Source organism: Saimiri boliviensis, chromosome 3, assembly GCF_048565385.1.
Source record: "Saimiri boliviensis isolate mSaiBol1 chromosome 3, mSaiBol1.pri, whole genome shotgun sequence".
Lineage (NCBI taxonomy): Eukaryota > Metazoa > Chordata > Mammalia > Primates > Cebidae > Saimiri > Saimiri boliviensis.
The window spans coordinates 2,960,589-2,980,868 of NC_133451.1; the positions used below are offsets into that span (position 1 = coordinate 2,960,589).

Below are 20,280 nucleotides of genomic sequence, written 5' to 3' on the forward strand. Positions count from 1 at the left end.
TTCTTTACTACTTAAAAAAATCTTTTTTTGGCTGGACGCTGTGGCTCATGCCAAAAAAATAATTTTTTATTTTTTGGGAGGCACTTTGGGAGGCTGAGGCGGGCGGATCACCTGAGGTTGAGAGTTCAAGACCAGCCTGACCAACGTGGAGAAACCCGTCTCTACTAAAGATATAAAACTGCCCAGGCATGACGGTGCACGCCTGTAATCCCAACTAACTGGAAGGCTGAGGCAGAAGAATCACGTGAACCTGGGAGGCAGAGGTTGTGGTGGGCTGAGACTGCCCACTGTACTCCAGCCTGGGCAGCAAGAGCAAAACTCCATCTCAAAAAAAAAAAAAAAAAAATTACTATTTTTTTTAAGCGACAGGGTCTTGCACTGTGGCCAAGGCTGAGGCGCAGTGGCTCCATCACGGTCACTGTGAGCTTGGACTCAGCTCGAGCAGTCCTCCTGCTTCAGCCTCCCGAGTCGCTGGGACTGACAGGTGCGTGCCACCACGCCGGGCTAATTTTAAAACTTCTTTGTAGAGATGATGTCTGTTTCCCAGACTGGTCTTGAACTCCTTGGCTGCAGCGATCCTCCTGCCCTGGCCTCCGGAGTGTGGAGACCGCAGCTGTGAAGTCACGTTCAGCATACTTCCTTGCCTAATTTATAAAACGTGATTTATTTTTTGAACTTTTTCCTCTTCAGAGCCTTCCATTCACCTTCCTGTGTAGCCAGGCTGTTAAAAAGCTGCTTGACTTTCCGCTTTCTTTCCGCATCCCTGAAAGAAACAAAAGGCAAATGCCCGCTTTTCCATCAGTTCTTAGAGGCCGTCTTGCCCTCTCTCTCGCACGTCAGAACTCGTCAGCCCACAGCGGCCACATTCAGTTCACAGAGGGGAAGCGAACGTGCCTGGCTGCAGCCCTGCCAGAGCCACGCTGTGGGATGCAGTGCCCAGTGCTCTGCCCAGGGCCACGCAGCACCAAAGCGGAGTCGCCCACGGTCGTGCCAGCACACACACGTCCCTCACCTTTCCATGATCTCGGAGAGCTGCATCCTAGCCAGGAACTGATTGTCCTTGCGGATTTCTCGAACGGCCCCTTTAAATTCACGCTTGTGTTTGTGGATCAGCCTCTTCCTCTCCTGTTCCTCCTTAGTACTGCCTTGTTTTCTTCCAAACTCCAGGCTACAATCAGAAAGCCACTGTTAAGGAAGCACGAGTCTGTCCCCACCTCTTGGCCAGAGCCTGCTCGGGAGTGTGGCTTCGCCTGAGTCATCTGCTCAACCACAGAACCGGCAGCTGCCCCCGCTCGGCTCCCAGAGCCCAGTCCCAGCCTCCCAGGGAGCCGCTGCCAGCACCCACACTTTGACCAGCCGGGGGGTGAACAGCTTCAGCGGGACGGGCCTGCTCTTCTCACAGGTCAGCGGCCGGCAGAGCTGCTTCTGGCTGTCCATTTCCATCAGTGTGCTCCGACACAGCTCCTGAAAACACACAAACCCCGATGCTGCCACGACTCGCCTGCTGCGTGCCCTGAGCGCCACACGCAGGTTCTGCGGCGTCAAGGTGGCGTGAGGACAGTACTGTAACCTCCCGCAGCAGGAGGGTGCCCTGGCTGTGCACCGCCACGGTGAAGCCAAGGCTGTGGCTGCTCAAGGCCTGGCACAGCTGGAACAAGAAAGCCAGTCTTTCTGATGAGGGACGGGCCCGTGTGCTGGCTCCCGAGCACTCTGAAAGGAGGGGTTCTCAGGACTCCGTGACAGCAGGCTTGCCTGCTCTGTGCTCCAGGGACCCGGCCGGGACTCCGTGACACCGGGCTTGCCTGCTCTGTGCTCCGGGGAACAGGCTGGAAACAGCAACAAGTTGCTGTCCTCATGGAACGCTCATCCTAGTGGAGCAGAGGCAAGGACGGCGTAACGTGCCGAGGGGTCAGCACCACGGAGAAGACACAGGGAGCACGGCGCAGTGCGGGCCAGAAGAGGCCTGGCTCTCAACAGGGTGGGCACGAGCAGCACGGCTGTGAGGAGTTCCAGGTGGAGAGAATTGCAGAGGCGGAGCAAGAGCTGAGAGGAGGCCGGAGGCGCGAGGGGAGGGCACGAGGGGAGGCGCGAGGCGAGGCTGCCAGGGCCGAGCATGCCATGCTGGCGGTGCAGAGCACCCTGTGGGGGTAGCTGCGGACAGGGCACTGATGCCTTTGTCCCCAGCAGCATCCTGGGCCAGTGTGGGCCGGCGGGGGGGCAGGATTGGCACAGGATGAAAGCCACAAGGCACAGCCGTGTCGAGCAGGAACTGGATCCTGGCCACAGCCTGTCAGGGCCAGGGTGAAAGGCAGGGAGACAGTGGCCGTCAGTGAATCTGGAGCGGCCTTCAGGCAGACCTGAGGAATCTGCAGGGTACAGGAAGTGCCCGGGATTAAAGACTCATTCTTAGCCAGGCGCGGTGGCTCACACCTGTAATCCCAGCACTTTGGGAGGCCGAGGCAGGTGGATCACAAGGTCAAGAGATCGAGACCATCCTGACCGACATGGTGAAACCCCGTCTCTATTTAAAAAAAGACTTGTTCCTAGGTCCAGCTGAGACTGTCCCTCGGGGACTCCTGTCACCTGGGCAGGACGGTGAGACCATCCTCAGAAAACCCATCGGGACTGCAGAGCGTGGCGCAGAGCCGGCTGTTGAGGCCTGGCAGGGCTGACCCCGGGTGCTGGAGCAGCCTCCGTGCAGCCTCTTGGAGGTGGCACACAAGGCGACAGTTCCCAGCCACAGCCCAGATGCAGCGTCTGTTAATCCAGCCCGGCGCTGCTCTCCGTCACTGCCTGTTCTATTGATCTGACTTCCTTCCCCATTTGTGACTTTGCAAAGATGTGTCGACGCTAGAGCTGCAGCCTCAAATGCCTAAAACTGCCCACCAGCGTGGGCCCAGCTCAGGGTCATGTCTGAGCCCAGGCAGGGCACCCTTGTGGCCAGGACGCCTTACCTGGAGCTCCCGGGGGTGGCTGCATTCCGCCAGGTGGTCTGCGAGGAGGGCACGGAGAGGTGCGGTGATGGCATGGAAGGACGGCAGGGCCCCGTACATCAGCACGCAGCGCTTCAGCAGCGCCAGGCTCACGGCCAGGCAGGACAGTCTGTGAGGGCAGAGGCGAGAAGAGGTCCAATTTGTTCTACTTGTCACTGACAAAACCAGTATCGTGGCAAAAATAAACTCCCCCATTCCCACTAGGCTGAAAAATCAGATGCGGTCACCGCAGCCAGCCAGGGTTGGGTCACATCTTGCGGTCAAGGGAGGCTCAGCGTCAGCCCTTAGCACAGGGGAAACTGGGTAACACAGTGCCAGCTGGGAAGGGGTGGCTCTATTTTTGGTTCCAAATTATGATTTGTGAAATCAAGCAAATATATTTTGAAAATGAGAAAAAAAGGGTGGACACCAAGCCAACATGCCTTAGAAAGGCTTCCGCCCTCCCTAAAACCAAACAGCCGGGGCCGCAGGTTATCTAAGAACGGCACATGTGAAAGACAGGTGGCATCTGCTGCCCCCCCGAGGTGGGGTCCCCACACATACCGGATGTGATTGGCCTCCGTCGAAGTTGGGGCCCTCAGTCCACTCGCCCAGCGGAGGGAGAGGCTGCTCTGCTGCCACGTGGCCACGTCCTCTTTGTCAGATACCACCAGCAGTTCCGAGTTCTTCCCAAGCGCTCTGAAAGGGTGCACCAGAGTGGAACCTGAATTCCAAGTGCACAGGACAGAGAGGGCCTGAACGTTACCGGGCTCCCAGCAGGCCCCGCGACACCAAGCCTGCAGAAGTTCACTCTAACCGACGCACGCTGATTTGCATGTTTCCAGGCTGTGCCAGCCACGGAGGGTTTCAGTGTGGGCAAGGACACCTCAGGAGGCGAAAGCTTTGGCAGGGGCTGCGGTCACAGCCGAGTGCCTGACCTTGCCTGGGCCTACCAGACACCACACAGGGCTGAAGAGATGCTCAGGCCACAGCCAAGAACAGACTGAAGTCCCTGCCCCTGCGAGGGAGACAGGCAGTGCACAGCAGCCCGAGAGGCGAATGAGCTAGACAACAGGAGAAGGGACGGTGGAGGGGCGGGAGGGAGACGGGAGGGTCAGCTGGGGTGAGGGCGAGGGGCAGGAGAGGCCTGACGGGGCAGACATCAGCAACGCCCTACAGGACGCCGACCCACTGAGAACAGCGTGGCTGCAGTGGGAGGGGTGGAGACCGGGCACAGGGGGGCAGAGGGGCCGGGCCGAGTGAGAGGGCAAGGCGGTGGGTCAGGCCCTGTCCACACTCCCTCAAAGCCGAGATGCCCACCCCTTCCATGACTCCACCCGTACCCAGCCTGTTCCATCGCAGCCCTTCACACACGGGATTGCAGCCATCTGCAGGTGGCTTCTCCAAGGCAGGGGGCACTCAGGGCGGCCATGCCCCTCGGTGCCCAGCACCAAGCCTGACAGACAGGAGCATCAGGGCCAGGGGATGGCAGAATGGGAGCCCTGAACCCCTCCTGGAAGGGACTCTGCTGGCCGTGGGAATGACGCCACAGCACCTGCTTCTCAGGTCAGTCCTGGACACGCAGGCACTCGGCACCACACAGCGAGCTGGAAACAGAAGGCTTAGCCTTGAGGTCCAACCTCTGGTCAGGCTGGGAGAGACGCCCACAACATGGAAGCACTCAGGACAGAGGCTGCGCGCTCCCCACCCCCGGGAGGGCACAGCAAGCGCTGAGGAAGCGCCCAGGGCTGGGCAGAGGGCCCGGTGTGGGGGGGCAGCCTGCTCGTCCCAGCACTGCCCCTGCTGCCCTCCCTGCTGAGTTCAGAGTGTTAGGGAAGCGACGCAGCAGCGCTGCCCGTGTGAGCCCCGGTGTGAGCCGCACGAGAGCTTTCGCACTGCCTTGTCATGTGGGAGAAGTAAGAAGGTCAGAGGGATTTTAATAGATCTAACCCGAAGTGCCAAACCATTACGATTTACCACATAATGCAGAAAATTAAGATATTTTATGTATTTCTGGTAACCATGCACGTGGGCACTGAGGAAGGAGAACCGTCCAGACCCCAGGCACAGTTAGTGCCTGAAGAATATCTTATAGTGTTATTACTCAGCTGTTTCCTTTATATAATCCTTCATATATAATCATGTATTAGTTTATAGAATTAGTGCCTGAAGTGTAACTTACAGCTTACATAAACCTAGCTTATATAATCATATTTAGTACTTATATCTAGTATACTTATTTCCATATAATCTCTCTATATAATCATATAGGTATTGCAGTCAGAGCTGTACCGACACATTTAGTGCTGATTTACAGAATCCTTCTATATAACCATATAGTAGCTTGTAGTAGGACGACGCCCAGAGCAGTCACAGAACAGAGGCAGCACATGGGAAAACAGCCAGACCAGGACAAGAACCAAAGACCCAGGCGGCGGCGGCCCTGCCTGACAGGGCACACGCTGCATGGCAGGCTTGGAGCAGGAGCCTCTCCTCCTCATAAAGGAGTTGTACCTTGCATCCAGTTCCTGTGGAAAGTCGGCCTCAGGCCTGAGATTCCGCAAATAACCGAGGGAGAAGAACCCCTCTGGTGTGACCAGTCACAGTGGCTGTACACCCTGTCAGCTTCTTCTCGCTTCTGTGCCAGCTCAAATCGTCCTCCCATAAATATCTTTTCTTCTTCTTTTTTTTTTTTTTGAAACGGAGTTTCGCTCATTACCCAGGCTGGAATGCAATGGTGCGATCTCGGCTCACCTCAACCTCCGCCTCCTGGGTTCAGGCAATTCTCCTGCCTCAGCCTCCTGAGTAGCTGGGATTACAGGCACACGCCACCATGCCCAGCTAATTTTTTTGTTATTTTTAGTAGAGACGGGGTTTCACCATGTTGATCAGGAGGGTCTTGATCTCTTGACCTCGTGATCCACCCGCCTCGGCCTCCCAAAGTGCTGGGATTACAGGCTTGAGCCACCGCGCCCGGCCCTCCCATAAATATCTTAAGAGCACAAGTCTGTCAGCTCTACTGCATTGGCTTACAGTACCCTTCTATTAGAAACCCTGTGAAGTCTCCAGCCCTCAGGTAAGAAGTGTTGCGCACAACACCTGCTGCACACAGCCCACCTCCTTGCCTCGGTGACCAATGGGGGTGGACCCCTTTTCTGCGCAGGGCAAGGCCCCCTACTGTGCACGGCCCACCTTTCTGCCCAGGTGACATAATGGGGTGGCCCCCTCGCCTGTTACTCGCATGATTATGTACGCCCTATCACTAAGCCTATAGACGACCTCACTCACAACCCTGCCCTGCTCTGCCTCGTACCCAGTAAGTACAGACGCTGCTGCACGTTCGGGGCCTCGCCTGTCTCCGCTCACGGGTGGCATGGCCCCAAGACCAGCTGCTTTTCTCCAGTTCTTCAGTGTCCTGTCTCTTTACTTCTCAGATCCAGCACCTCAGCACAGCATAGGGGACCCTGTGGCGCTAACAGCCCTACATCTGGCACCAAGTCTTCACCACCTCGTCATATGACACACGTGGGGCACATCTTGGTTCAGACCCTGGCCACTGGCTTCCACGCTGGACAGCACAGGTCAACGGTGGCGCTGCTTTTTCCCACGTGGGCGCAGGCACACGCTCACGCAGAGGGAAAGGGCGCTACTCAGGACGGGGGGTGGCAGCTTTGTGCGTTTCCTCTACTCTTCCACATTCTCAACTTTCTACAATGAATACAAACTACTTAAAAAAACTCTAAAGTATAAGTATTTGCAGGAAGCTCCCTCAGATCAACTCACCTTGGCTTGCTCTGTTTGGAGTTGCTATGTAAAGAATCCCGAGAAGAAAATTAATAAGCTCAGGTATAAACCTCTGGGATAAAGCCACATAGTCCAGGAACAGGCAGCACACGAACAGGCCCTTCACCGCGTCCTGGAGGGACAGGATGGGGCACTGGAAGGGAATACACGGGGGTGGGTCACGGTCCTGGGACGATGTCATGCCATGCTAGGCCGACTCCCAGGCTTCCCTGATGACCACGCACCCCACTGAGGTTTACGCGCACAGAGGGGACCCCCCACCTCACATCAGTGCTGAGAGATCAAGGGAGAGAAAACAAGATACAGATTTTACTGCGTTTTTAAAGATTTTACTGATTTCTTTTGTCCCCCTGAGACAGAGTTTCACTCTCGTTGCCCAGGCTAGAGTGCAATGGCACGATCTTGGCTCACTGCTACCTCTGCCTCTGCCTCCCAGGTCCAAGTGATTCCCTGTGCATGCCACCACGCCCAGCTAGTTTTTGTATTTTAGAAGAGACAGGGTTTCACCATGTTGGTCAAGCTGGTCTTGGAACTCTTGACCTCAGGTGATCTGCCTGCCTCAGCCTCCCAAAGTGCTGACATTACAGGCGTGAGCCACCATGCCCCACCAGAGCTTTACTGATGATGAAGTTCCTTCCACCCATACAATTAACACATGGTTACTGCAGTAAGCATGCACCAATCACATGCCTAATAAAGGAACAGCTTGAACTTTTAAAGCCAAAAACAGAACAAAAGCCCTTATCATCACACTTGGTAACTTCACCACTAACTTGAAAGGTTGTTTCTGGGGTCACACGCTCTGTAACCTTGAGGTGCCAAACCAGACCCACCCACTCCCACCCACATCTGGGGCTGCTTGAGCCGGGGCTTTTAGATGGGTGCTCTCATGCCTAACCCCGGTGCTGTCTTTGCGGCCCTCAACAGCCACGCTCAAGTGCAACAAGGCCCCGAGGAGCTGTGGCTCTGGCTGCCCGTGGTGCCGCAGGCCGGGCCCTGCCGCACATGGAGAGGACGCACCTTGGTGAGCAGCTGACTTAGGCACACGAGGGCAGGGGTCACCACCGGGTGCCAGAAGTCGGAAGTTGGAAACAGCAGGCCAGTGATTTTCAAATAAATGAGCTGGAAAGAAAGTTACCAGACAGGTTAAAGGGAAACGAAGTCCATCCAGATGCCCTTCCTGCGAACACTCCGGAGCCAAAACCAGTCTCTGGGGAAGAGAGAGTATACAGCTCTGGCCTCAATGTCACAGAACCCACGTCCAACCACCATGGGTCCAACAGCTAACCGTACAGTGAGGACACGCACTGAGGCCCACCAAGGCTTCGCCACAGCCGTCGACAATGGTGACAGGCACAGGCTCAGATCACGTTTTGGGGAGTTGATGAAAATCATTACCCTAAGTCCTACATTTTTAAGCTTCTGCTAACCATTGTGCATCCATTTCAACACAAACACCAGGCAGTGAATAAAGAGCCTTTCTGAGCAAGTTATTTCTTTAAAGTTGCTGAAGCTGAAAACACAGCATGAGGCTTTTCTAAAATTGTTAAAAATCCCAGTTTTCAAATGTCTCTTGACCTTTGAATAAACAGAGGAACCGCGGCCAGTTAAAACCAGCCCACAGGCTTGGGCCCTTAAGAAAACACCGTGGTTCTCTTTGGCTTCCGACATTTTTGTGCCGGACCAAAAACCGCACCACTCACGTGGAATCAAACGAATCTCCTTGTACGGCCCCCACGTCAGTGACGGCCAGTGCAGGAGCCGCCCTCCCTCCCGGGCTCGCGGCACTGCGGTTCTCCCTCCAATCACCCTGGAAGCACAGGGCACAGCCGAGAGCACCATGCCCATCGCCAGCCTTCTGTGACGCCAGGCAGAGCTCCTGTGGCTGTGGCAGTGCCGAAACCATGCTTACCACGTCCAGCCCTGGCAATGGCGTCCGGCCTTTGGCCTCAATCATTTCTTCCATCTCATGCATGGCATCTCGGAGAACGAATTTCACAGCCTCACTTGCAGATGCAGGAAACATCTGGCAAAGATGATATAACTGCCTGTTAAGCAGAAATGTCAGTCAGCGGAGAGCGACTTCAGACAACAAAAACACAGAAAAACCCTGAAGGCCCTTTTCCTACGAAGTCACCTGTTGACTGAGCACGTTAGAACTGGATGAACCCGCTTTTTCTAAGAGCATTCTTAACAGTCTACACTCATTTTTGCCATTTCCTGAAAACCTGGCCACTGCACGATGGACTGGAGGTGGAGGGAGAAACGGCTCAGTCTGTGGTGACAACACTACTGAGGGCACTGTCCCGTGTGGCAGCGGCAGCTGGCAGCTCCAGGGCACTCTCCACGTGAACTCATTTGTTCCTCACGGCAGCTACTTCCTGGACAGCGTCTCCACGTACGCAGATGACGTGGAGCGTGCAGCGTGGCAGAGGGCAGGAAGCTGGCGCGCGCTCTCACGGACCCAACGCCAACATGCCTCTTGACTGAGAACTCTGCCCCTCTGCCACCCCTCTGTCACCAAGTGGGTCACAGGCTTACAGTGCAGCGAGGGCGGGAGCTCGCCCTGGTGGTCCCCAGGCAGGCGAGAGGGACACACTCCATAGCACACAGAGCCAGTCCCACGGGGATCCACTGAGGGGTGAAGGGCGGGGTGTCTGCCACACTTTCCAAATCCCTCTCCACCACCCCGGGCTCAAAACTTACAATGAGCCACCCCATCCCAGCCACAAACCTGAAGGGGTTCACTTGTTTCAAAGTCAGCTTGTTTGGGGTTAAGCGTCAGTCCCAGCTCTACAGCGGCCAGAGCAGCACGTGAGAAGCGGGCTTGCGCCGTGAGGCTCACGAGCCCCGGTGACCACCCGCCCACCTGGCGTGCTGACGCCACCATTCCACCCTCCTTGGTAACCCTGGAACGTATTTTCATGACTCTGAACGGGAGGAAAATTGTTCTGCTCAGCCCCACATCCCAGGTAATACACCATTTTTACTTACACAACCAACTTATCAATTACTCTGAGGTCTGGTGGGTCGTTTGCAGCCAAATCACCAACGTATTCCAAAAGAAAGCCAAACAGTTTCTGCAGGAACATGAATTGGGAGAGAAAGCTCAGTGCTCAGTGCTGAGAACAAAGCCACAGGCACATAGCTTCCAGTGTAGGTTGTCACCTACACTCTGGTGACAACCAGGTGGCGCAGGGAGCCCAGGGCTACAGATGCGAGCAGCCTTCTAACATCCAAGCCAAGACACTGCTAGAACCTGCTGAGCTCTAGGCATAGCGAGGGGGAAAAGGCTAAGGGCCAGGTGCATGCTTCCACACAACAGCAGACAACACATCACTAGGAAGAGAAAATCAGGAGCGCCCTCTTCACAGGGAAGAGAAAAAGGCACACGGCTGGGTGCGGTGGCTCATGCCTGTGATCCCAGTACTTTGGGAGGCCGAGGTGGGTGGATCACTTGAGGTCAGGAGTTCATGACCAGCTTGGCCAACATGGCAAAACCCCATCTCTACTAAAAACACAAAAAATTCGCCAGGCGTTGCGGTGGGCGCCTGTAATCCCAGCTACTCACGAGGCTGAGGCAGGAGAATTGCTTGAACCCAGGAGGTGGAGGTTGCAGTGAGCCGAGATCATGCTACTGTGCTCCAGCCTGGGTAACAAGAGCGAAACTCCATCTCAAAAAAAAAAAAAAAAAAAAAAGAAAAAGAAACAGGCACAATGACAGCCACCTATTAATCGACACACGAAGTCCGGCTCTGCCACTTGCCGGCTGTGTGAATCTAGTTTCCTCCCCTGCGAGAGGAAGGTGAAGGTCCCTCCCTGTGCCCACCTCTGGCAGCGCCTGGCACGAGGCCTAGAGAGGGGCCAAAGCCAAGGGAGGCCTCTGCCCAGGCCATACCAAGTGCTCCCGGCCATCATCACAGGTGACGGGCCGGCCCCACGAAGCTGAGGCGCACCGGCCGCTGCACACCTCACGCAGTCTCTCAGTTACAGATGGGGCTATGCGGACACGCTCAGCGCCCCACACACACAGTCCACATACTTCCAGTTTTGCTTTGTTTCCTTCTGCGAGACTTGGGTGGGTGCACTTCTGAATTCTCTCCACCACCAAAAGCTGCTCTTCCAAAGATCTTCCTAATAATAAAGCTCTCAGTTCCTCATAGGATTCAGGAGCTATTAAATACACAAAACATACTGCATAGTTAACATTCATTTATTTATATATATTGTTTGAGATGGAGTCTTGCTCTCTTGACCAGGCTAGAGTGCAGTGGTGCAATCTCAGCCCACTGAAACTTCCATCTCTCAGGTTCAAGCAATTCTCCTGCCCCAGCCTCCCGAGTAGCTGGGATTACAGGCCCCCACCAGCACACCCAGATAATTTTTGTATTTTTAGTAGAGACAGGGCTGCATCATATTGGCCAGGCTGGTCTTGAGCCCCTAACGTCAATCTGCCTGCCTTGGCCTCCCAAAGTGCTGGGATTACAGGCATGAGCCACCATGCCCGGCCCACATTTAACATTTAAAATGAAAATGACTTCACGTCTGCTAACACAGAGGTAATTTTATGTTAACTGTTCTACTTCACAATCACCACAAACCCACCAGCTTTTGCCCTGGTACGTCTGGAGGGGTCTCAGACATTTCTGCCCTGGGCTGTCAGGAGTGGTCATGCACCTGGGAACAGGCTAAGAAGGAAATGACCTCCCCCCATTCCTTGACAGGAATTTACTGAAACACACAGTTCCAGAGCATCTCGGGGCAGGGTTCTGGATTTAGTGCCCAGACCACTTCAGAATGACCTGGAAGGAGCCACTGTGAGCCCAGCAGGGTCAGCTCCTGAGACTCCTGCCACCAGAGGGTACATCAGGGAGGCCAGCCTCACCACTAGCTTCTCCTCTGCAAGCGTCCTGCAGGCACAGGACAATTAAGCACTGCTTACTAGAACCCAACAATTTTTCTTTATTTTGAGACAGGGCCTTGCCCTGTCACCCAGGCTGGAGTGCAGTGGTGTAATCTCGGCTCCCTGCAACCTCTGCCTCCCAAGTTGAAGTGATCCTCCCACCTCAGCCCCCTGAGTAGCTAGGAACACAGGCACAAGCCACCGCACCGGGCCTATTTTTTATATTTTTGGTAGACATGAGATTTCATCATGTTGCCCAGGCAGGTCTCAAACTCCAGGGCTCAAGTGATCGGCCCACCTTGGCCTCCCAAAGTGTTGGGATTACAGGCATGAGCCATGCACCTGGCCTGGACAATCTTTCTCCACATACCAGACAAATCAACACTGTATATTCCACCCAAAATGTTACGTGGCCAAACAGGAGGCCCAGTCGGAGCACGGAGGCCTTCTCACATGCTCGCCCACATCACAGGCCCGCCCTCCAGTCCCCACGAAACGCTGGCCCTACACTAAGAGAGAGGGAAGGTACCACTACAGAGAGGTGCGTCTCGCTCACCTGGAGCCAGCCCAGAGAGCCACGGCCACAAACCAAGACGACCCCTCACTCCAAGACCTGGATTGGCAGACACGGGGTGGGGCCACACACTCCCACGTGCACATTTTTCCTTGGTCCCCACCCCACAAATGCAACCCCTGGGAGGGAGACACACACACACAGCTACGGCCACGTGGTGAGTTATCCCAGAACCGAGGAAACCGTGCTCGCCCACCTGCAAACGTGTAGGGCAGCTCGTCTCTGGCAGCTTCTCCAGCTCTTTCCTGGCGGCCCAGCAACCCTTTCCCAGGAGTCTGCCGCTGCCCTTGTGCTGGCTCCTGGTCTTCCTCCTCGCTCTCTGCGTCGGACTCCAGGTCCGAGTGGCTGTCTGGGCTGTCACTCTCCTCGGTGTCCTCCCTGCCTGAACCGTCACCTTCTTCCTCGTTGCTCTCAGTGTCACCGGCTTCCTTGCTTTGCTCTTCCTCTTCTTCGAGGACATTTTCCTCGACGTTCATTTTTCCATCCTAGAAAGCATGGAAACCACAGGGCATCAGGAGAGGCAGGGGCAACTGCTGAACCATCTCAGCCACATGGAGACGACGCACACATCACTGCTTGCTCCGTGCTTACACACAAAGCTCTGTGCTCTGTTTGCCCCCTGGCACCAGGCCTCCTGCCCACTACTCCCCTTCTAGGCTCTCTGAGCCATGGAAGCTCCCAGAGAACCCGGCTGCAGAATGCTGGGCCAGGTTCAGGTCTTGCCAGGGTGCAGCACGGGGTCAGAAGGTGGACACTGTACAGTGGCCGTGGCTTCAGCACTGGGAGTGCCTCCAGCACCCACCACTGGTTTGGGGAGGCTGCCCTTCTGCTCCTCCAGGTAACCTAGTGGTTTTATCAGCATCCACTGTCCTCTGTGGATCTCTTCTGCTTGAAACCCGTCCTGCCTACTGTTCTTCCCTGGACCCTGACTGAGACACTCTTACGAGAAAAGGGTATCGATTTATAAAGTTCGTGAATTAAAAACACCAGTGACAGAAACTCAATTACGCCACTCAAAGAATATTTACAGCTCTAGCCTTGAGTTAGCTTCCTCGATAGTATGCTGAGGCCATGCAGACAGAATCACACAGTTATAAACAAAACTAGTTGATGTTAACAACCGAGTAATCGGTTTTATCTGTTTTCCTTTGAAAGACAGTGAAAGACAGAGAGCGGGAGCCAGCGAGTGCACACACTACCACGAAAGTCTTCTCTCTAAAGTTCTGGTATCTGATATGCCATCAACACCCAGAGAACTTTAGAGAAACTGGTTGCAAAGATTTAACATTCCCAACTGTAATAAATCCCTAAAATGAATACCAAAAAATGTTTATACATTAAAAAACAAAAGCGAAAGGAAATGAGGCTAAACATCTTACTTTGTAAGAAAGCAAACGTCTGTCATCTTTGTCCAGTACGAAGCCATCGCTGAGATCATCCGCTGACGTATGTTTTGCTTTCTTAGTATCTTCATCCTCGCCCTTTCCAAGCATTCTTCGGAGTCTTTCAGCCTGATCAGGAAGGAATGACAAGTCTTACAGAGCCCTCCTCCCAACACTGAGTGAGGAGGCGTGTGGTCTGCCCTGGGCGGCGAGCAGGGCCTGCAGCCCTCCCAGCTCTGCGGCTGGTGCCTCCCGCCTGCTTTCGGCCCGCAGTCTTCAATCGGCATGCAAACGCTCGCTAAGCAGTACATTCCTCATTTCACAAATCAGCTGTGCAAACTTTGTGGCCCGGGCTCTGCAGTCACAAGGCAAGCCTCTTACTCTGAGGTCTTCACGGCCCAATTCTGCCGGCCAGCCCCAGCTAGGAGTCATCACCCCCTGCACCAAGAGAAGCGAAGCCAGGACACCAAGAGCGAGCGGCTCCAGGGCCTCTGCTATTTGACGACACACAGGACACGGGAGAGGCTGTGGTGGGAGCATCAGCCGAGCTCAGGAGTTTGAGAACAGCCTAGGCAACATAGGGAGATGCTCATCTATACCAATAATTTTTTTAAATTAGCTCAGGCTGGACGCAGTCATCGCAGCACTTTGGGAGGCTGAGGTAGGTGGATCACCTGAGACCAGGAGTTCAAGACCAGCCTGGCCTACAGGGCAGAACCCTGTCTCTACTAAAAGTAAAAAATTATCTGGGCATGATGGCAGAAAAAAAAAAAAAAAAAAAAAAAAAGCAAATAAAAAAACTCAGTCAGCTGTGGAAGAATGTGTCTTTGTTTTTGTTTTAATGTAATGACTTTTTAAAAACTGCATTAAGGCCGGGCGCGGTGGCTCAAGCCTGTAATCCCAGCACTTTGGGAGGCTGAGGCGGGTGGATCACGAGGTTGAGAGATCGAGACCATCCTGGTCAACATGGTGAAACCCTGTCTCTACTAAAAATACCAAAAATTAGCTGGGCATGGTGGCACATGCCTGTAATCCCAGCTACTCAGGAGGCTGAGGCAGGAGAATTGCCTGAACCCAGGAGGCGGAGGTTGCGGTGAGCCGAGATCGCGCCATTGCACTCCAGCCTGGGTAACAAGAGCGAAACTCCGTCTCAAAAAAAACAAACAAACAAAAAAAAAACTGCATTTTAAAAAAACCTCACAAGATAATATATTCATTTCATTGTTAGTAGATATTTTGGGATAGAATGATTATTAAGGAATGTCCATTTTTAGCTGGGCACAGTGGTTCATGCCTGTAATCTCAGCACTTTGGGAGGCCAAGGTAGGCAGATCATTTGAGGTCAGGAGTTCAAGATCAGCCTAGCCAACACAGCCAAACCTCATCACTACTAAAAATACAAAAAAATTAGTTGGGCGTGGCAGGGGGGGCTATAATCCCCGGTACTCGGGAGGCTGAGGCAGGAGACTGGCTTGAACCCAGGAGGCAGAGGTTGCAGTGAGCCAGGATCACGCCACTGCACTCCAGCCCGGACGACAGAATAAAACTCCATTTCAAAAAAAATAAAAGAAATGTCAATTTTTAATTTGGTATACTTGGGAATTATTTGCATTTTATTTGATGTTTCTGCTTTTATAATCAGAAAAAAAGGTATTTATGAATAAATATAAACTTTAAATAGACGAAAAGAGTCCACTGATCAGACTATTCTCATCCCACCCTGCAGTGGAGCCGAGGGGCCGTGGATGGCCAGCAGCACGGCCCACCCACCTCCAGCTTCCGGAGACGCTCCTGCTCTTCCTTCGCCAGTTCTGCCTCCGTCTTCATCCTGCTGGAGGGCTGCGCCTTCATTTCAAAGCCAAGCTCGCGAACCATCATGTCATACGCGTCGGGCTAAAGCAGAAAGAAGAAATTTTTCATTTTCAAAAGATATGTATTTCTTATTTTACAGAAAGAAAAGAGCTAGCTTCCTGGCACATCCTAGTAATGGCTGGACAATGTGCCTGGAGCGGCTACGGCACCCCTACCTCTCTTCTAGAGAGAAAACTCTTCTACTCAGCCTTGAGGATTGAGCAATCAGTGGATACTTTGGTCACAAATAACTTTACTCCTAGAAGAATTCTTCTCAGAATACATCTGCTTTAACAAAAACAGGCCAGGCAGTGGCTGTAATCCCAGCACTTCGGCAGGCTGAGGTGGGCGGATCACCTGAGGTCCGGAGTTTGAGACCAGCCTTGCCAACATGGTGAAGCCCTAACTTTACTAAAATTACAAAAATGAGCCAAGCGTGGTGGTGCGTCCCTGTAAGCCCAACTACTCGGGAGGCTGAGGCAGCAGAATCACTTGAAAACAGGAGGCGGAGGTTGTGATGAGCTGAGATGGCGCCACCGCACTCCAGCCTGGGTGACAGAGTCAGACCCGGTCTCAAACAGCAACAGCAAAAACACACTACTTACGTAGGCATTACGCCCTAAACATGGGAAATTAAGTAAATTAACAGTAATAGCAAGGGTGGCTCGCAACGATGTCCACATGCCACTAAGCTGGTGAAATCTAGATTTCTCTGAGCACCCACTTACTTACACAAATGCAGCATTTTGCAACAGTTTAGACTACAAAGAATGCAGTAGGGAACAAAAGCGGTTTAGAGGGGAAACGTCAGTGTATATTAAATGTACATGTCACAGGGCCGCTCAGACTGACATGTTCACCCTAAGGTACTTCTTCCATCCAGAAACACCACTTTCTTGAGTTTAACGCATCCGCAATAGACACTGAAATAACTGAGTCTACTTCCACCCCAAGATTCCATGTATCAGTCACTCAGTTTCAATGTCCACAGAAACCTGTCCTACAGGCAACAGCTGGAAGCAGCTCCCGCCCCGGCCCTTCCCTGCAGAGAGTCGGCTCAACACGGCTGTGGACGTTCACCGTGTTTCCGTCGCTCAGCTCCCACCTTGGGCTTCTCCTTTTTCTCTCTGTTCTCTGACTTCGGAGTTTTATGAGACAGGAGAGTCTGAATTTCTTTCCAGTCTCGGTCCAGCTTCTCTGTGAGCTCGAGGGCATCTTCCCGTTGCGCTTGCCTCTCCCTCTGGGGAAAAAGTAACAGACACACAGCACGCAGCGTTACTACTGGACTTCAACCCAGAGGCCCAATGTCAATGCTGAGGACACACACAATGACCACTCCATCAGCACCAAATGTTTCCACGGAAAAACGCGGCCTGGAGAGATTCGTATTTTAAATGCAAAGCTACAAAATCTCATCTGACGGCTTCTGGCCATGAACCGTTAATGTAGATGCTCTGAGCGGTTCACTGCAAACGAACAAAAAAGTGAGTTTTGGGGAACATGTCAGATACTAAAACCAGCAGCAACAACAAACCCATCTGTGCCAGGAGCGGTGGCTCACCCTGCACTTTAGAAGGCCCAGGTGGGAGAACTGCTGAGGGCCAGGTGTCTGAGACCAGCCTGGGGGACACAGCAAGACCCCATCTCCACAGAAACTAAAAACATACTTCGCTGGGCATGGTGGTGCACACTACTGCTTGGCGAGCTGAGGAGGGAGGATCACTTGATCCTTGAGCCCGGGAGTTTGAGGCCACAGTGAGCTTTGATCATGCCACCGCACTCCAGCCTGGGCAACACAGACCGCGCCTCAAAATAAAACAAAACACGCACCACAAAAAGGCAAAAGAACCAAAACTTGTCAGAGGTATATGCCTGATGGGATTTTTAAAATTTCTATTCACAGCCGGGCGCGGTGGCTCACGCCTGTACTCCCAGCACTTTGGGAGGCGGAGGTGGGTGGATCACAAGGTCAAGAGATTGAGACCATCCTGGCCAACATGGTGAAACCCCGTCTCTACGAAAAATACAAAGCTTAGCTGGGTGTGGTGATGCGCACCTATAGTCCCAGCTACTCAGGAGGCTGAGGCAGGAGAATCGCTGGAACCTGGGAGCCGGAGGTGGCAGTGAGCCGAGATTTTGCCACTGCACTCCAGCCTGGTGACAGGGCAAGACTCGGTCTCAAAAAAAAGAAAAAAATCTATTCACAATAAATGCTGTTATTAAACTCGTATAAAATATTAAACACAGCCTAAAAATGTACAGGGAAAAAAAGTTCACACACATTTTGGTGAGCCTGTCTTTCCACGGAGAAGATGATCAAGGACATTCACTAACCCACCTTCTCTTGTTTTGACTTGGCAATGAGCTCTTCAATCAGCTCTTTCCGGGACTTTGGTTTCTCCTGCTCCTCGCCTTCCTGTGGAGTCTTCTTGTGAAGGAGCTCACTGCCTCCTCCAAAGTGAGCAGCAGTCAGCTCCGCTGGGGGCAAAAGACAGAAACCCCACAGTGAAGCCCAGCCCCGGCGTGCGAAGCGTTTCCTGTAGCACTCTGCCGGCGCTTCCCCCAGAGCAGTCTGGAGATTTCCACATTTGAGAAAAAAATGCTCACACTACTGCTGGCCTGAGACCACAGGCACAATGGCACTTGGGAAATACCCAAGGTGAGCCACTCTGAGAAAACCCAGACCCATTAACTTCCCAATTGGCTATAACCCAAGTGGCAGAAAACACCAAGCACCTATTTTTGGTTGTGCTGGTTCTAGTGAAGACTGGCAAGCCCAGAACAAGCTGGACTGAGTCTTGGTAGCGAGTGTCGCCCAGGCTCAGCGGCACGACCCGTGCCCCTCCCACCTCCTCGGGCAGGGCCGGAGACTCTAGAGCCCTGAGCTAAGGGCAGGAGCAGGAACTGTCCAGCAGGCCACCCATCTTCAACCTGCTCTACTCACTAGGGCAGAAGAGAAATTCCACATAGTAGGAAACATCAAATGTGGAGAAAAGAAACCTTTAAAAACCCAGCTTCTCAAATGAAAACAGGCTCAGATGGGAAATGATTTACCCAAAGGCCCACGTCCTAACAGAAACCAAGGTTGACATAGCTTCTCCAGCCTGGGGCTCCAGCATGCCAGCAGCTCTCTGGCCAGCAGGGCGGGTTCCCAACCTCCACTCCCTTCTCTTCACCCTCTGTGGCTCTCCCCGGCCTCTCCTCTGAAGTGCAGTCCTCCTGACTGATGGGGGAGTCTGCGGCCTTCCTCTCACGACCAGCAGTGCTCGACACATTCGCCACTCACTCACCTAGAAAGGCTTCCTCTCGGCCTCTAGCCCAGCCCCGCCAGGCCTCGCTGTCCCCTCTTCTCCAACGCCTAAGGCCAGTTCCTGCTGTCTCTCTTCTAACTACTCCTATCCTCTTGGCGGCCCGTTCAGCAGTCTCTCTGCTGACCGCATCCATCCCGTCTCCGGCCTGCATGCTCCCTGAACTCCAGACTGCACCTCCAGCACTGCCCCGTGGATGCCTAGCAAGCGTTTCAAACTCGCCCCAAACCCATCTGTCCCGCAGTCTTCTCATGTCAGGGAACGGTGGTTCCATCTTCCTGGATGCCCAGGCCACACCCCCGTGGAGTAACCCTTGATGGTGCCTCCCACATCTGTATCCGATCCGTTGGGAAATCCCGTCGTCCCTGTCCTATCACAACACTATGTAATTCCTTGGCTCCAACACCTCGACTCCTTTTCTCAAGTAAAAGCAAAGTCTCGGCCAGGCATGGCAGTGCACACCTGTAGTCCCAGCTACTCCGGAGGCTGAGATGGGAGGACTGCTTGAGCCCAGGAATCCAAGGCCGCAGTGAGCCGTGGTCACGCTCCCGCACTCCGGCGAGGCTGAATGAGACTCCACAGTGTCACGTGCCACCCTCTCCTGGTTCTTCCTCCACAGCAGCTCCAGCTTTGATCAGACAGCATAATCTGGTGACATATTTGTTTCATGTTTGGGTCTCCCCATAAAATGTGAGCTGAAAGAGGGCACAGTTCTTTGTTCTGACACTGCCATTTCTCTGGAATTGAGAACGGTGCCTGGCACACAAACCAGTATTGGTAAGTGAATGAATGAATGATTGATTCCTGATTTGCAGAAGTGAATGACTTCCTTCCTGGTAAACTCAGCATATCAGAAAACACTACTTTCAGTATTCTAGTAATCCAAGGTTGATCATAATATTTTCCTTTTGTTTTTTAAAAAATCTTTTATTTTAGGTTTGGGGGAACATGTGAAGGTTTGTTACACAGGTAAATTTGTGTCCAGGTTTGTTGGACAGATTATTTCATCACCCAGGTACTAAGTCCGGTACCCAACAGTGACCATTTCTGCTCCTCTCCCTTCCTCTCAAGCAGATCCCCATGTCTGCTGTTTACGTCTTTGTACTCAAGAGTCCTCATCATTTAGCTCCCACTTATAAGTGAGAAAATACAGCATGTGGTTTTCTGTTCCCGCATTAGTTTGCTAAGGATGAGGGATGCCCTCCGGTTCCATCCACATTTCCACAAAAGACATGATCTCATTCTTTTTTATGGCTGCACAGTATTCCATGGTGTGTATGTACCATTACAGTATTTTCCGAAAAGAAAGATTTGTAAAATACCAACTAATAAGCTTGTATCAATTATATAAAAGATTCAGAAAAGGATTTGGTTAGAAAGCCTTTTTTATGTATCTAGTTATTTTGAAGTGTAAACACAGTGTATTTTACAGTAGGTGAAACAGCACACAGCGGCTACAATTTAGGAGTCAGGCCACCTGGCATTT

At 53.1% G+C, this 20,280-nt stretch overlaps 1 protein-coding gene across 1 annotated transcript in view; it reads right to left on the reverse strand.

The window, feature by feature from the left end:
- The window catches only part of NOP14 (NOP14 nucleolar protein), a 27,582-nt gene continuing 7,302 nt past the window's right edge, over positions 1 to 20,280 (reverse strand). The window contains exons 4-18 of the mRNA XM_003934635.4: positions 17,825 to 17,964; positions 16,592 to 16,726; positions 15,406 to 15,528; positions 13,633 to 13,764; positions 12,450 to 12,738; positions 10,819 to 10,949; positions 9,771 to 9,856; positions 8,689 to 8,824; positions 7,797 to 7,898; positions 6,756 to 6,909; positions 3,537 to 3,696; positions 2,955 to 3,102; positions 1,346 to 1,464; positions 1,013 to 1,168; positions 1 to 763 (exon numbers count right to left, since the gene is read on the reverse strand). Coding sequence (XP_003934684.1) covers positions 664 to 763; positions 1,013 to 1,168; positions 1,346 to 1,464; positions 2,955 to 3,102; positions 3,537 to 3,696; positions 6,756 to 6,909; positions 7,797 to 7,898; positions 8,689 to 8,824; positions 9,771 to 9,856; positions 10,819 to 10,949; positions 12,450 to 12,738; positions 13,633 to 13,764; positions 15,406 to 15,528; positions 16,592 to 16,726; positions 17,825 to 17,964 — 2,111 coding nt within the window. The 3' untranslated portion in view covers positions 1 to 663. The remainder of the gene's footprint in view (positions 764 to 1,012; positions 1,169 to 1,345; positions 1,465 to 2,954; positions 3,103 to 3,536; positions 3,697 to 6,755; positions 6,910 to 7,796; positions 7,899 to 8,688; positions 8,825 to 9,770; positions 9,857 to 10,818; positions 10,950 to 12,449; positions 12,739 to 13,632; positions 13,765 to 15,405; positions 15,529 to 16,591; positions 16,727 to 17,824; positions 17,965 to 20,280) is intronic.